Source organism: Benincasa hispida, chromosome 1 (genome assembly GCF_027475165.1).
Source record: "Benincasa hispida cultivar pf3 chromosome 1, pf3_genome.v1.1, whole genome shotgun sequence".
NCBI lineage: Eukaryota > Viridiplantae > Streptophyta > Magnoliopsida > Cucurbitales > Cucurbitaceae > Benincasa > Benincasa hispida.
The window spans coordinates 24506977-24520023 of record NC_143478.1 but is presented as its reverse complement, the minus strand read 5'-3'; the positions used below and the strand labels follow the sequence as shown (position 1 = coordinate 24520023).

At 31.1% G+C, this 13047-nt stretch overlaps 1 protein-coding gene across 2 annotated transcripts in view; it reads right to left on the bottom strand.

The window, feature by feature from the left end:
• Positions 1–856, bottom strand: part of LOC120074826 (calcium-dependent lipid-binding family protein) — a 111941-nt gene extending 111085 nt beyond the window's left edge. For both annotated transcript variants that reach the window (XM_039028028.2, XM_039028029.2), the window contains exon 1: positions 614–856. In XM_039028028.2, coding sequence (XP_038883956.2) covers positions 614–628 — 15 coding nt within the window. In that variant the 5' untranslated portion in view covers positions 629–856. The remainder of the gene's footprint in view (positions 1–613) is intronic.
• Positions 857–13047: the final 12191 nt, after the last annotated feature.

Below are 13047 nucleotides of genomic sequence, written 5' to 3'. Positions count from 1 at the left end.
GTAACTCGGTGGCTAGAACAAAGCGCTTAGATCAAACTACACCAACAATAGACAATAAAGACAAGCAGGACACATTGACGTATGATTGCACGTTGAGTAACTGACAATGAATTAAACCTTCGTTTTTTTCACCTCAAAGAAAAATGGTGCAAACCATTTGTTTATCAGTTAACCTTTCCTTTTTTGTTTCCGGCCATCTCATCCTCACAGGCATTACGACACCTCCTACCACGTCCAATAACTTAACAGGCAGCTGTTTTCCTACTCGACCAGGACCATAAAACGGACAGCGACCGACCCAAATTATTAAACAGCGCTGTGCAATACTCGATAAAGACCATCCGTTCGCATCAAATGTGAAACTATAGCAATTCAGAACGCTTGGAGCGCCAATATGATCATGATCATAGGCAAGTAATCAAGTATACAATTAAACAACGGCAAAAAGAAGAACATGCCTAAAAGATCAAATAGTACGCATTCAATATTGAACTCTCCAAACTCTACAATCTAAGTCGGCAAAACGAGAAAAAACCAGTTTACATTCAATATCAAACTCCGCAAATGTATAATCTAATAAAGTGAGAACAAAAAATCTGGTCAAAAGCCTTACGTGAGCTTCGAACATGATTGAAATGGGAATAAATTCTTGTTGCAACAAGTTTGTCCTCCTCTTAATTCCCAATCAAATGACGAGCAAGCGACGATTGGCGTCCGAATAGAGCCATTGAGTGACGCTAGATTTACAGAGATAATATGAACAAGAAATCGAAGCCCTTGTATGTATCACCCGCGAACAGGGAGAGCGGAACATGTAGGCGGTTTCCTGCCTTTGAGAACTACAAAAAACTATTGTGAAAATATGGACAGTTCTTGAGCTTTATACTTGCCGGTCAAACTCGACCGTGGCCATTGATTCAAGCGATTGAAATTTCCGACCGTCCAGATGTTGCTGATCTCTCTATTGCTTGCAAAAGAATAAATAAATAAATAAATTCTTCATTTCCATTTCTTGAATTTTGCTTTATTACCCGAATTTTGTGCAAGCACATGAGAAGTCTCGGTAATACTAATTTTTGGTTCAATTTTCCCTTGTACAACAGCACACAAAGGAAAAAATATAATATAATAATAATATATAATAAAATAAATAAATATAATATAATATATAAAGAAATAAAATAAATTAACAAAATATAAAATAAGAAATTTCTCTAAAATCTCCACTTTCTCTAATTTTCATAGATTTTGTCAATATGTGTCTTCCAAAACCCACCAAATACTACTATTTATAGACAATTTGGCAAGTAGAAGGTGGATTACATGGATATTAATAATATGTAATGGTGAGACATATGGACAATACTTTGGAAAATTGGGACATGATACATGGTCAATGGACACTAAGTATGAGCATCTAATGGACATCTATTATCATAATATTTATAGTACTCCCCCTTAGATGCCCATTATATATATGAAATATGTCTTGTTAAAATCTTACTAGAAAAAAATTCAATGGGACCTAGTGAGGAAAAATAGTACATATTTCATATAATTCATACTCCTAAAAAGTATACTTACTCCCCCTCATGAAAATATCACTTGAGATCTCTGAGTTGCCGAATTCCAATGTTGTGCACCAGTTTTTCAAAGATTGCGGTAGGTAATGCCTTTGTAAATAAGTTTATCGGGTTATCTTTCGAACAAACTTGTTGTACAGTGATAAATCATCATTTTCTTCAAGATTATGAGTGTAGAAAAGCTTTGGTGAAATATACTTTGTTCTATCTCATTTAATATATCCCAATTTGATTTGGGATATGCATGTTGTGTTATCTTCGTATAATATTGTTGGAAGATTTTTATTAGAAGATAAACCACATGTGTTCACGAATGTGTTGAGTCATTGTTCTTAGCCATGCACATTCTCGACTAGCCTCGTGAATTGCAAGAATTTTAGCATGATTTGAGAAAGTAGTTGTTATGGTCTGTTTCACCGATCATCATGATATAGCAGTTCCTCCACATGTGAATAAATAACTTATTGAAGATTTAGCTTTATATGGATCAGATAAATATCCCGAATCTGCATAACCAACTAGATCAAAATTTTATTTGTTTGAATAAAACAAACTCATGTCGATCATTCCTCAGAGATAACAGAGCAAATGCTTAATTTCGTTCCAGTGTCTTTTTGTTGGAGAATAACTATATCTTGCTAATAAATTTACTGAAAATATAATATCTGGCATTGTATTATTAACAAGATACATAAGTGCACCAATTGCACTAAAATATGGTACTTTAAGACCAAGAGGTTCTTCAATATCATCTCGAAGTCGAAATATATCTTTTTTCACATCTAATGAACGAACTTCCATTGGAATGTTCAATGAATGTGCTTTGTCCATATAGAACCTTTTCAAAAAATTTCTTGTATAAGTTAACTGATTAACAAATATTTCATCTGCTAAATGCTCAATTTGTAAGTCAAGATAAAATGTTGTTTTTCCGAGATCTTTCATCTCAAATTCTTTCTTAAGATATTTTATTGCCTTTGAAAGCTCTTCAAGAATTCCAATTATATTTAAATCATCATCATATACAGCTATAATAGCAAATTCTGACTATGATTTCTTTATAAAAAATATGGACATATTGGATTGTTTTGATATCCTTATTTCAACAAATATCCACTCAAGTGATTGTACCACATTCGTCTTGATTGTTTCAATCTATATAGCGATCTTTGTAACTTTATTGAATACAATTCTCGAAAATTTGATTTATATATTTTAGGTACCTTAAATCCTTATGGGATTATCATATAAATATCATTATCAAGAGATCCATATAAATATGTTGTGACTACATCCATTAGATGCATGACCATATTTTCAAACACAGTCAGACCAATTAAATATCTTATGTAATTGCATCCACAACTAGAGAATACGTCTCCTCGTAATCAATACCATGTATTTGTGAAAAATCTTGTGCAACTATTGAAAGAAATCAGACATGAGGATTTTCATGAGCAGCGGAAGGATCGTTCCAAATTCCATTAGGAAATGAACATTAACCATTACAGTCAATAAACGGAAACTAATAAGTCATGCATAACATGAAATTACAGCATGCTTACAAAGAATATCAAAGGATAGAGTATGCATATCTTTGAAGAAACATTCTTTAAACTCCCTCGATCAATCTACAAGCGTTCACAGCAACATAACCCTTCAAAGCAACGACCGGTGCAACACGATCACTAGTACAAACACAACAAACACAATGATCACGAACCCAACGAACGACCTTCACGAATCCTCGAAACCAAATGAGTTAAGTGAGGACACCACCGCAATGGTTACCTTGGTATTCTCAGTGTGAGAATCAAGGAATTGTGGGCTCTGTATGGTCTTGGTTTGAGAAAGAGACTGGAGGAAAACAATCGTGTAGACGATTGAGCAAGTGGGAGATAGGAAGTTGTCTATCGTATAGACGATATGCTCGATCGTGTAGTAAATGGCAGCCTATCGTATAGACAAAGCCACGCGATTGTTTAGCTACGATCAGCTAAATGAACTATTGTATAGTCAAAGTCACGATCGTTTAGTCTCTCTATACTATCACTTAGTGAAACATTTTCACTTGATAGCCTTGTCCATGAGAAAATTTTCGAATCAAATAACTACCAATTTTAGGAAAATATTTTTTCTTTTATCTCATGGTTACCATACAACCACCAATAACCTCCCACTCAATTGGTTATTAGAGAAAAAGAGATAATAATCAAATAATTAATATTACTATAAATAAATATGATAACTAACTTACCATATTATATTTATAACCTATAGTTTTAATATTTCATCTCATGAAACATACAAACCATAGTTCTTTTTCTATTTTATGGTACTTAATGTAAATCATATTTACATTAATCCTCCACTTGATGTATCTCATACATCATACCAATTATATCATATATAATTGAATTTCCTCTTGTCAATTTGAACACTTCAAACTAACACCAAGAACTGATTCTCAACTTGAATCTATTGAGCTACCAAGGAGGCCTTATGGACCTGTAGCTTGAAGCTCCAACGATACGTGAATAACTGACTAAACTCTTTAATCACAGGATCCACCATTCGTTAACTATCGGACACTCCACTAAAGATCTGCAACTGTACTCTCCGCACTATAGATATATTTCTATGTCCATATCAACCAATCAACAATGCAATAACTCTTCACAGATCGCTTGTAAGTACAACTGGGCCAATTTACCGTTTTGCCCTTGTAGTTACATCTAACTCCTTAAGTATCACTGATTCCTCTAATAAACATAAGTCATAGTCCTACTATGACTGAGTCCGCTCTTCCAAAGAGAGGATGTGGCCACTATGTTCAAGACCTGGAATCAGCCCTTAAGGGAGTAATTTATCTACTTACCCCTGCTTCGCGAAGGAGTGAATTTCATCTTGTGAAATTGAGTTCCCAATCCCCTAATCAGACAAATCCCCAAAAAGGTAGGTTTGTTGAGTTGGCAATCTGGCCACTCTCACCCATACTAATCAAAGGACCACCCTCAAAGGCAAAAGTTCCCAAAACACTCAGGATTAAGGTCATGTCACCTATAGTCGTTTATGTTACATGTAACTCTCAAGAATCAACGACATTATATAAAGATATGTATCATCTCGTGGTCTGGTCTTATACAAACTCTTTGTATAGGACACCCCCGCTCGCATGTCTCCACATGAATGGTCAGGATCAGACCATTTGTAGTAGTTCACAACACTTGTAAACTTCTACAAAGCGGATCGTATCCAGTGTCACCAGGATAAGGTATCCCTCCTATATCCTTATACTACAAACCTTTTAGGTTATCACTTAAAGCATGATCCACTTGTATATCTCATTTACATGCTTAAGTTTACATACAATAACCATGGATCTCTATTTATTGGATGTGAGTAAATGCACGTAAAATAACTCTTATTTTATTCATAACAATATGTACATTGTTTACAAACTATGAGACTCCGGGAGAATTAGGACACTAATCCCAACAACTATTTTCATTTCTTTTCCTCACAAATATCCATTTGTATCCCATAGGTTTGACACCTTTTGGTATTCAGACTACTAGTCCAAAAACCCGACATTTTGAAAGTGAGTTTAATTCTATCTTGATTGCTTCTTTCCATTAAAACCAATATTTTCTATGTCGACATTCTTCAACAGATTTTGGTTCAGGATCCACACTTTCATATATAATATCAAGAGCAACATTATACGTAAAAATGTTATCCATAACTACATTAGTTCGATTCCATCATTTTCCTATCATGACATAGTTTATTGAAATTTCATTATTATCTTTAGATATTCCACCTTAACTAGTCATGTCAAAGATTTTTTTTCATGGGTATTTATATCCTCAACCAAGTCTTTTTTACTATTTATTATTTTTCTTTTTCGAGGACTTTTACCTTTGGAATCCATTGGTCTACCACGCTTCTGACGTGTCCAGACTCATTGATGACAACTTACTGTGTTGGGATATTAATTTTCGATGGAACATTTACAGCTGGTATACGTGACTTAGTTACTTTCTTTGCATCTATAAATACATATGGCAACTCTTTGCTATATTTTGCAAATGAATTATCTTATGAACTTCAAGTTCACATCGATCTATACGGTGATCTCAATGACAAAATAACGATGCATTCCATGTAATTTTTTTTTCCGACTTCTTAATTCTTCTCCATAATATTGGAAAATTTGTTTCATTAAAATGACAGTTAGCAAATCGTACAATAAATACATCACCCATCGGGGGTTTAAGATATTTGATAATTGATGAGGAATCATATCCAATATATATTTCTAACCTCTTTTGAGGACCCATCTTAGTACATTATGGTGGAGTAATTTGAACATATATTGCACATCAAAAAATTCTCAGACGTTATGGTGGAGCAATTTGAAATATTTGGTTCATGACCATAGACTAATTGTAATAGTGAGTACTTATGATAAGCTATTGGCTTAATGTGTGCAAGTAATGCAACATACAAATTGGCATGACTCCATACAAATGTAGAAGTTTGGCTCTCATAAGCAAAGGTTTAGTCATTAACTGCAAACGTTTTATGGATGATTATGCTAAACCATTTTGTGTATGAACGTGAGCTACAAGATGTTCAATAGTTATCCTAGTTGACATACAATAATTATCAAAAGCATAGGATGTAAATTTACCAGTATTATCAAGACAAATGGTCTTAATTGTATAATTAGAAAATTGTGCTCTTAACTTAATTATTTGAACAAGTAATATGGCAAATGTAAGATTTCAACTTGATGATAAGCACAAATATGACCATCTATTGGAGAGATTAACACATTAATTATTGATACACATCCATTTGATAAATAGATCAAAATTTTCTATCTATTAATACTATAAAATATCTAAATGGTCCACTAGGTTAATAACTCTACATATATCATCATGAATTCATTCTAAAGTTGCAGGTGATTTGGTCCCCACTTTGAATACTGTTGGTCTAATAATTCATTTGCCTTGAGAGCAAGCATCACATGATAATTCATTAGATTGAAAAATCTTCTAACTCTACAATGGATGTTCATTTGAATTTTCAATAATTCTTCTCATCATTATAAACCTTAGATGACCTAATCTGTCATATCAAATTGTAAATATGTCTGAATTCATGAACTTCAGGTTCATTGTTGCATATGTTTCAATTACTCGTATATGAGTATAATATAATCTAGAAGATAAAGTAGACAACTCTTCCAGTATACGTTTTTCATATGAGACAGTAGATATGATATAAAGACACTATATATTATTCTTTCCATCACTCTCAATATGATAACCATTGCAATATATATCTTTAAAACCTAGTAGATTTCTTTTTCATTAACTATAGAAAATACATTGTCAATTGTAAATTTTGTTCATCTGGGCAAAGTAATATTTGCTTTTCCAAACCCTTCAATTAGGTTTGCAGAACCTGATATTGTATTGATTTTTGCTTCCAACATTGTCAGTTTGGAAAAATAATTTTTATTTGTAAGTATTGTATGTGTAGTTGCACTATGTGCCAGACATAGATCTTCTTTACTCATTTTCAAGTCACCAACGTATGAAAATGATTCAGGTTTCTTCATTAAAAGAAAATAACTACAACAAGAAAAACAACATTTGGAATATACAAAGGTTAACATCTATTAAGAGGGAAAAAAAACATGGAGATGAGTAAAAAAAAAACAACATTAAGTCTAGATATTATCAAAGTCAAAGGAAACACTTGATGTTCCATCAATTCGGGCGATTTTCTCTTAAGGAGATTCAAAGAAGTTAGCCACATCTAAATTTGTCATATAGGATGGGTCAAATATGTCATTATACTGATATGCAAAATTTGCTTCTACATTTGGTAGCATTATTTTCAACACTTTTTTAATTTTTATCTTATGGAGCTTTTCCTTTATGATCATCATTTTGTGTGATTCTTTTGAAATTTGAATGATTAGAACGATCACTACCAAAATAATAATAATTTCTTCCTCTACCACGGTCACGACCTCAACCATGACCATGATCTCGATCACGATTACTATTAAAATTCACAGCATTCACTTCAGAGAATGGTGTCATTTTGATTGATCGACATTCATGATTTTTAATCAATAACTCGTTATTTTATTCGGCCACGAGAAGACATGAAATTAGTTCAGAAATGTGTTTAAAACCTTTCTATCGATGTTGCTACTGCAAGAGCATATCCGAATGTAGAAAAATGTCTTCTTTACATATTGATTTAAAATTTTGGAGCCTAGAGTGCATCCATTTATGACGAGCTTTAGAAAGAAATTTTTTTTTCTGACGATCACATTTTTATGACATCTAGGTGTATTTTGATATTAAACACTAATGACAAATAATTATTTCCATTAATATCAAATGCTACAAATTATAATTTTGTAATATTTTTCATAGTAACACTATTATAGAATATTATATATATATTAGAAACTTAATATATATCAAATATGTAAAACAACATTTAATTTATTAATTATAACGAATAGAGAGAAAAAATAACATGCCTTTAGGACCTACCTTTAGCGGAGAAAATGATAGAAGCTCATGCTGATAACATGTTATGAACTTAATGAATCCAACGACGCACAACGAGAATACGAATATGGAGAAAATATAATATAATAATATTATATAATAAAATAAATAGAGCATAATATATAAATAAATTAAATTGACAAAATATGAAATAAGGAATTTCTCTAAAATCTCTACTTTCTCCAATTTTCATGGATTTTGTCCAATGTATATGCCTTCCAAAACCCACAAAATGTAACTATTATAGGCAATTTGATAAGTGGAAGGGATTACATGGACACTAATAATGTTTAATGTTGAGACATATGGACAACACTTTGGGAGATAGAAGCATGATACATGGTCAATGAACACTAACCACAAGCATCTAATGGGCATTTATTATCACGATATTTATAATACTTTACTATTTAACAGGTTTTTTCACGTGACTTCATAAATCATTTAATATCTTTATTTGTTTAACATAATTTCAGTTTTTAAGAACCAAAATCAATCTTACATGAGTTTTTTAATATCTGCAGAAGTGTAGAATTTTTATGCCTGAAAAATTATTAATAAAAATATAGCTTAGTTAATTAATAAATTATTATCAATTACTCATTGTTCTTAATTTTAATTAATTATTAAATATAAATATATTAGTTATACTTAATAAATTACAACTAATATCTTTACAATAATATTTTATGTTATCTTACCAATTTATAATAATTTAATTATTTTTAGTAAGTAATTAAAATAATTATATTTAATCAAGGTTTAATATAAAAATATTTATTTTTTTATTTTTATTGATTAAATAATGCTAAATTAGTTTGATGACTATAATAATTGGCATCTTGTATTTAATTGAGTAACTATTTAATTTTGGTTTCTATATACAAATTGGTAAATTTAACACTGATATTTACTTCTAGACATTAATCCTCTTGCATATCCAAACATAGGCATTAATTATCTCATACATTTAAAACCTAGACATTCAAATCACAAATGTTTAATATTTAAACCCATGAAACAATGGTTGCGATCCAAACAAGCCCTAAGTGTTCGAGTTGTATCGATTTACAACCTCTACTTTTTTAGATGGAAGAATTGGACCTATGATTTTGAGCTTGATAATATAAGCACTATATTAGTTAAGTTATGCTCATTTTGGCTATACTGTATTCTATTTTGATAAGCATAGTATGAAGCTTATATTATTATTATTATTATTTTTTAATATCCGTGAGTATCTGGATCTACTTAAGTGCACCTTGATTTATCTCGGATAACCTATCTGACCCTACAACATTTGGATGTCAACAAAATTTGTAGGATATTAAATCATAGATAGGTGACCACCACAGGTTGAACACGTGCATCAATTTGGATTAGCATGATATGGAACTTATGTTTTTATTAGTTAAAACTCCTAAACTTAAAATCAATTTTGATTTTCAATTAGGATTATTTTTTGAAAAGCGTTCATGCATCAATTATAATCGTCTATTTTATTTAAAAAAAAAAAAGCTACACACGTGATAATTTTTAAAGACAACCTCGATAAAGGGTTATATTGATTCACTTATGATAATTTAAAAGTTTAATTGAAACAGTTATAGGTATAAATTAATGTTTTCCATAATTAAGTCAAACACGTGTTGCAATTTTTACGTGAGGATCCATTTGTACTAAACTCATCTATTGCTTCTTGCAAATTAAGGGATAAAATAAATCATTTCTCAAAGTCAAGAGTCACTGATTTTAACCATATTTAAGTATTATACAAAATTGGTAACAATTCAAGCACAGACTTAATAAATAAATCAACATTTCAAATCTCACAAATTTCAATCAACATCATGCTCCAAGGTCTCTCTCTTTTTCTTTTTTCTTTTTCTCTAAGTCTCTAATTTTCTACTCGGCATATATTTATATTATATATTTTATATTTCATGAAATCATGCAAAAAATTAAGGACTAAATGAAAAGTAAAAATTGAAACTTAGACATTAACACTGAAAGTTAGATTGGCGCTTTTTCTCTTTTTTCTTTTGTTGCCTTTTCTGTTTCTTCAAAAGGGTCAATCATTTTTTTAAAAATAAATCAGGCCCCATTGTATGGTAGACGTGGAGTACATGAAAATGCAGGCCAATATTCGTAACAAATGTCGCATCAGAGATTTTAAAATGATTTCTGTTGAATAAAATATTAACAGTTTATTTGTTGATTTGATTGTGACAGAATAATAAAATAATGGCATCATTTAAGTCGATTTGATAACTATATAAATGTAACTATTTTTCTTAATTAAATTTATAATATTATGTAGGCCGGTTTTTATGATTGATTGTTTACATGTTAAGAATATTTTCAAAAGCACATACAATTTTTTTTAAACTAAGAGTAAGAAATTGTGGTTAAAAAAAAGTATAAATTTTAAAAACCAAATGGACTTTAGTTTTTTGTTTTAATTTTTAAAGATTATGCCTATAAATACTCGTATATTTTAGTAAAAACTTATAAATACTACTTCTTCAGAAGTTTATATAGGAAAATTGTCCAAAATAGTCCTTTCTAATTTTCACATTACAAAAATAGCACACTTTTTGAAAACTCGTTAAAAGAGTTTATCTCGGACAAGATTGGGGCTTGAAATTGAATTTGAAACATTAAGAATTCAAATTCCAACCTATTGAAAGGATGAAAATACCTCTGAAGGAAAAATCCTTCATATAAACGGAAACCATTATAGCTCCTCACTTCGCCTAAGATGTCCACGGTTATTTGCATCCTTAAGCTTCGCTATTGTAGAGATAATCCACCATTTCCTTTGTTTAGTCTATGGTTTCATCTTAAATTAGTTTTTGGTTAGGATTTTAGAGTCTATTTGAGATATATGAGACATATGTGTTGTATATTTTCTTTCTTTCAATATTTGGGCTCTTTTTTGTATATCTTGTCCGTATTTAATGATTTTTTGGATACTTCATCCTATCTCGAGTGAAATATGTTTGAATCTCGACCGAGATTGGATGAAGTGGGCCTGAGATCTATTTAATGTGTCCCGAGATTGGGTGGACTAATGAGTTTTGGGCATCCTGTATATGATTTCGAGGTAAATGTGACCTGAGATCGTCCCAGATATCTTATATATAATGAGATCAAAACCATAATCTTGTGGTACACTGGTGTAAATGGTCTGAGTTCTTCATAATTAATACACGATCTCGGTCGAGTTTTACCCAGAGATTTAAAGTAGATTCCAAATATAATGTTTTTGTTTTGTTGTTGTTTTGCCTAATTAATTGTTGAGTTCAATTTCTGGTTTGTGGTCTGTGTGACAGATGACATTGTACTTAAGATCCATACTTCTAACTATTTTCCAATAAATTTGACTTGTTGTTGTTGCATTGAAAATGGTTGGTTAATTTAACGATTGTTAACAATTCAATAAATGTCTTATGTTGTATCTTAGTTGCTAAATACGATGAATGATCTATATTAAACGTAAAAATTTCTCTACTTAGACCCAAGTATAAGTCCAAATAAAGTTCCTGGTGAGTCCAAGATCGAACACAAGGACTATAGACTAAAAATATGTTTGAGCTTAATTAATGTGGTGAATGAGTGTTATACAACTAAAGTAATGGGTTGATTACAAATGGTAGTAAGTGATGTGCCTCGAGTATGTTATGATGCATGGAATGTTATAAGTGAAGATGGTGATGAAAAATACAAACATAATTAAGTCATGTGCGTGGAAATGAAGGAAAAATTCAATCGATAAGACAAAGTTAAGAAGGGTTATTAACATTTTCCTAAATGATGCATAAGTTATGCATTCATGTCATTAACTCATAAAATGAAAAACTCACCTCTCGGTACTTTTGAGCCACATTTATTCTATCTCTAGGACGCATCTCAAGTTAATTTCAGACAAAATATTGACTTTATTTCTAAAGGTACTTCTTTTCTTGCTTAATGACATACAAAATCACTTAGTCTCTCAAGCAGTTGATTGTTTTTACTTAAGTTGATTTGTCGGATGCATTCAAGCAATGTTTTTGATCCACATTAAACAAGATGAACTTTAACTATGCAAAACTTGTGAAAATATTATTTTGACCTCCTAAACTCATTAGAAATTTAGTTATACATGATAGAGAAAAGAAAAAATATGGATGGATGAAATATGATGGAAATCAGATTTATATTAAGAAATAGAAGTTTCTCAATCTCAACTATCTTAATACAAACTAAAATAACAAGAAAAATGGAATAAAGATCAGAGATTAAATGTGTCAAGCCACGGTTGCAATGTTTTACTTCCTTTAGCTTGGATGGAGGCTGCTTCAATAATGGTTGCTGTGGAGATGACGGTGCTCTCTCATTTTTTAGAGAATAAGACTGAGTCTTCACTCAAAATTCTCCAAAGAGAAGCTTGAAGGTTTAAGACAATGGTGGAAATAGGGAGAAATTTGGGCAAAATTTCAGCTAGTCTCTTAGAAGAAAGTCTTACACTTGAACAGATTCTCGAAAGATTATTCATAGACGTCACAATGAAGCTTTTCTGCCTCTTTCTAATGATGATCTGACACTTTTGCATTTAATTCCATATCCTGTTGCGTTGAATACTTGCGTCACAGATTCATTGGTTATTATCTCAAATAAACAGATTCTCGAAAGATTATTGATAAATGTCACAATGAAGTTTTTCTGCCTCTTTCTAATGATGATCTAACACCTTTGTATTTAATTCCATGCCCTGCTGCGCTGAATACTTGCGTCACAAATTCGTTGGTTACTATCTAAAATTAGCTACCAACTTGCATTTTGATTTGACATCCACCGCTCACACGTTTGTC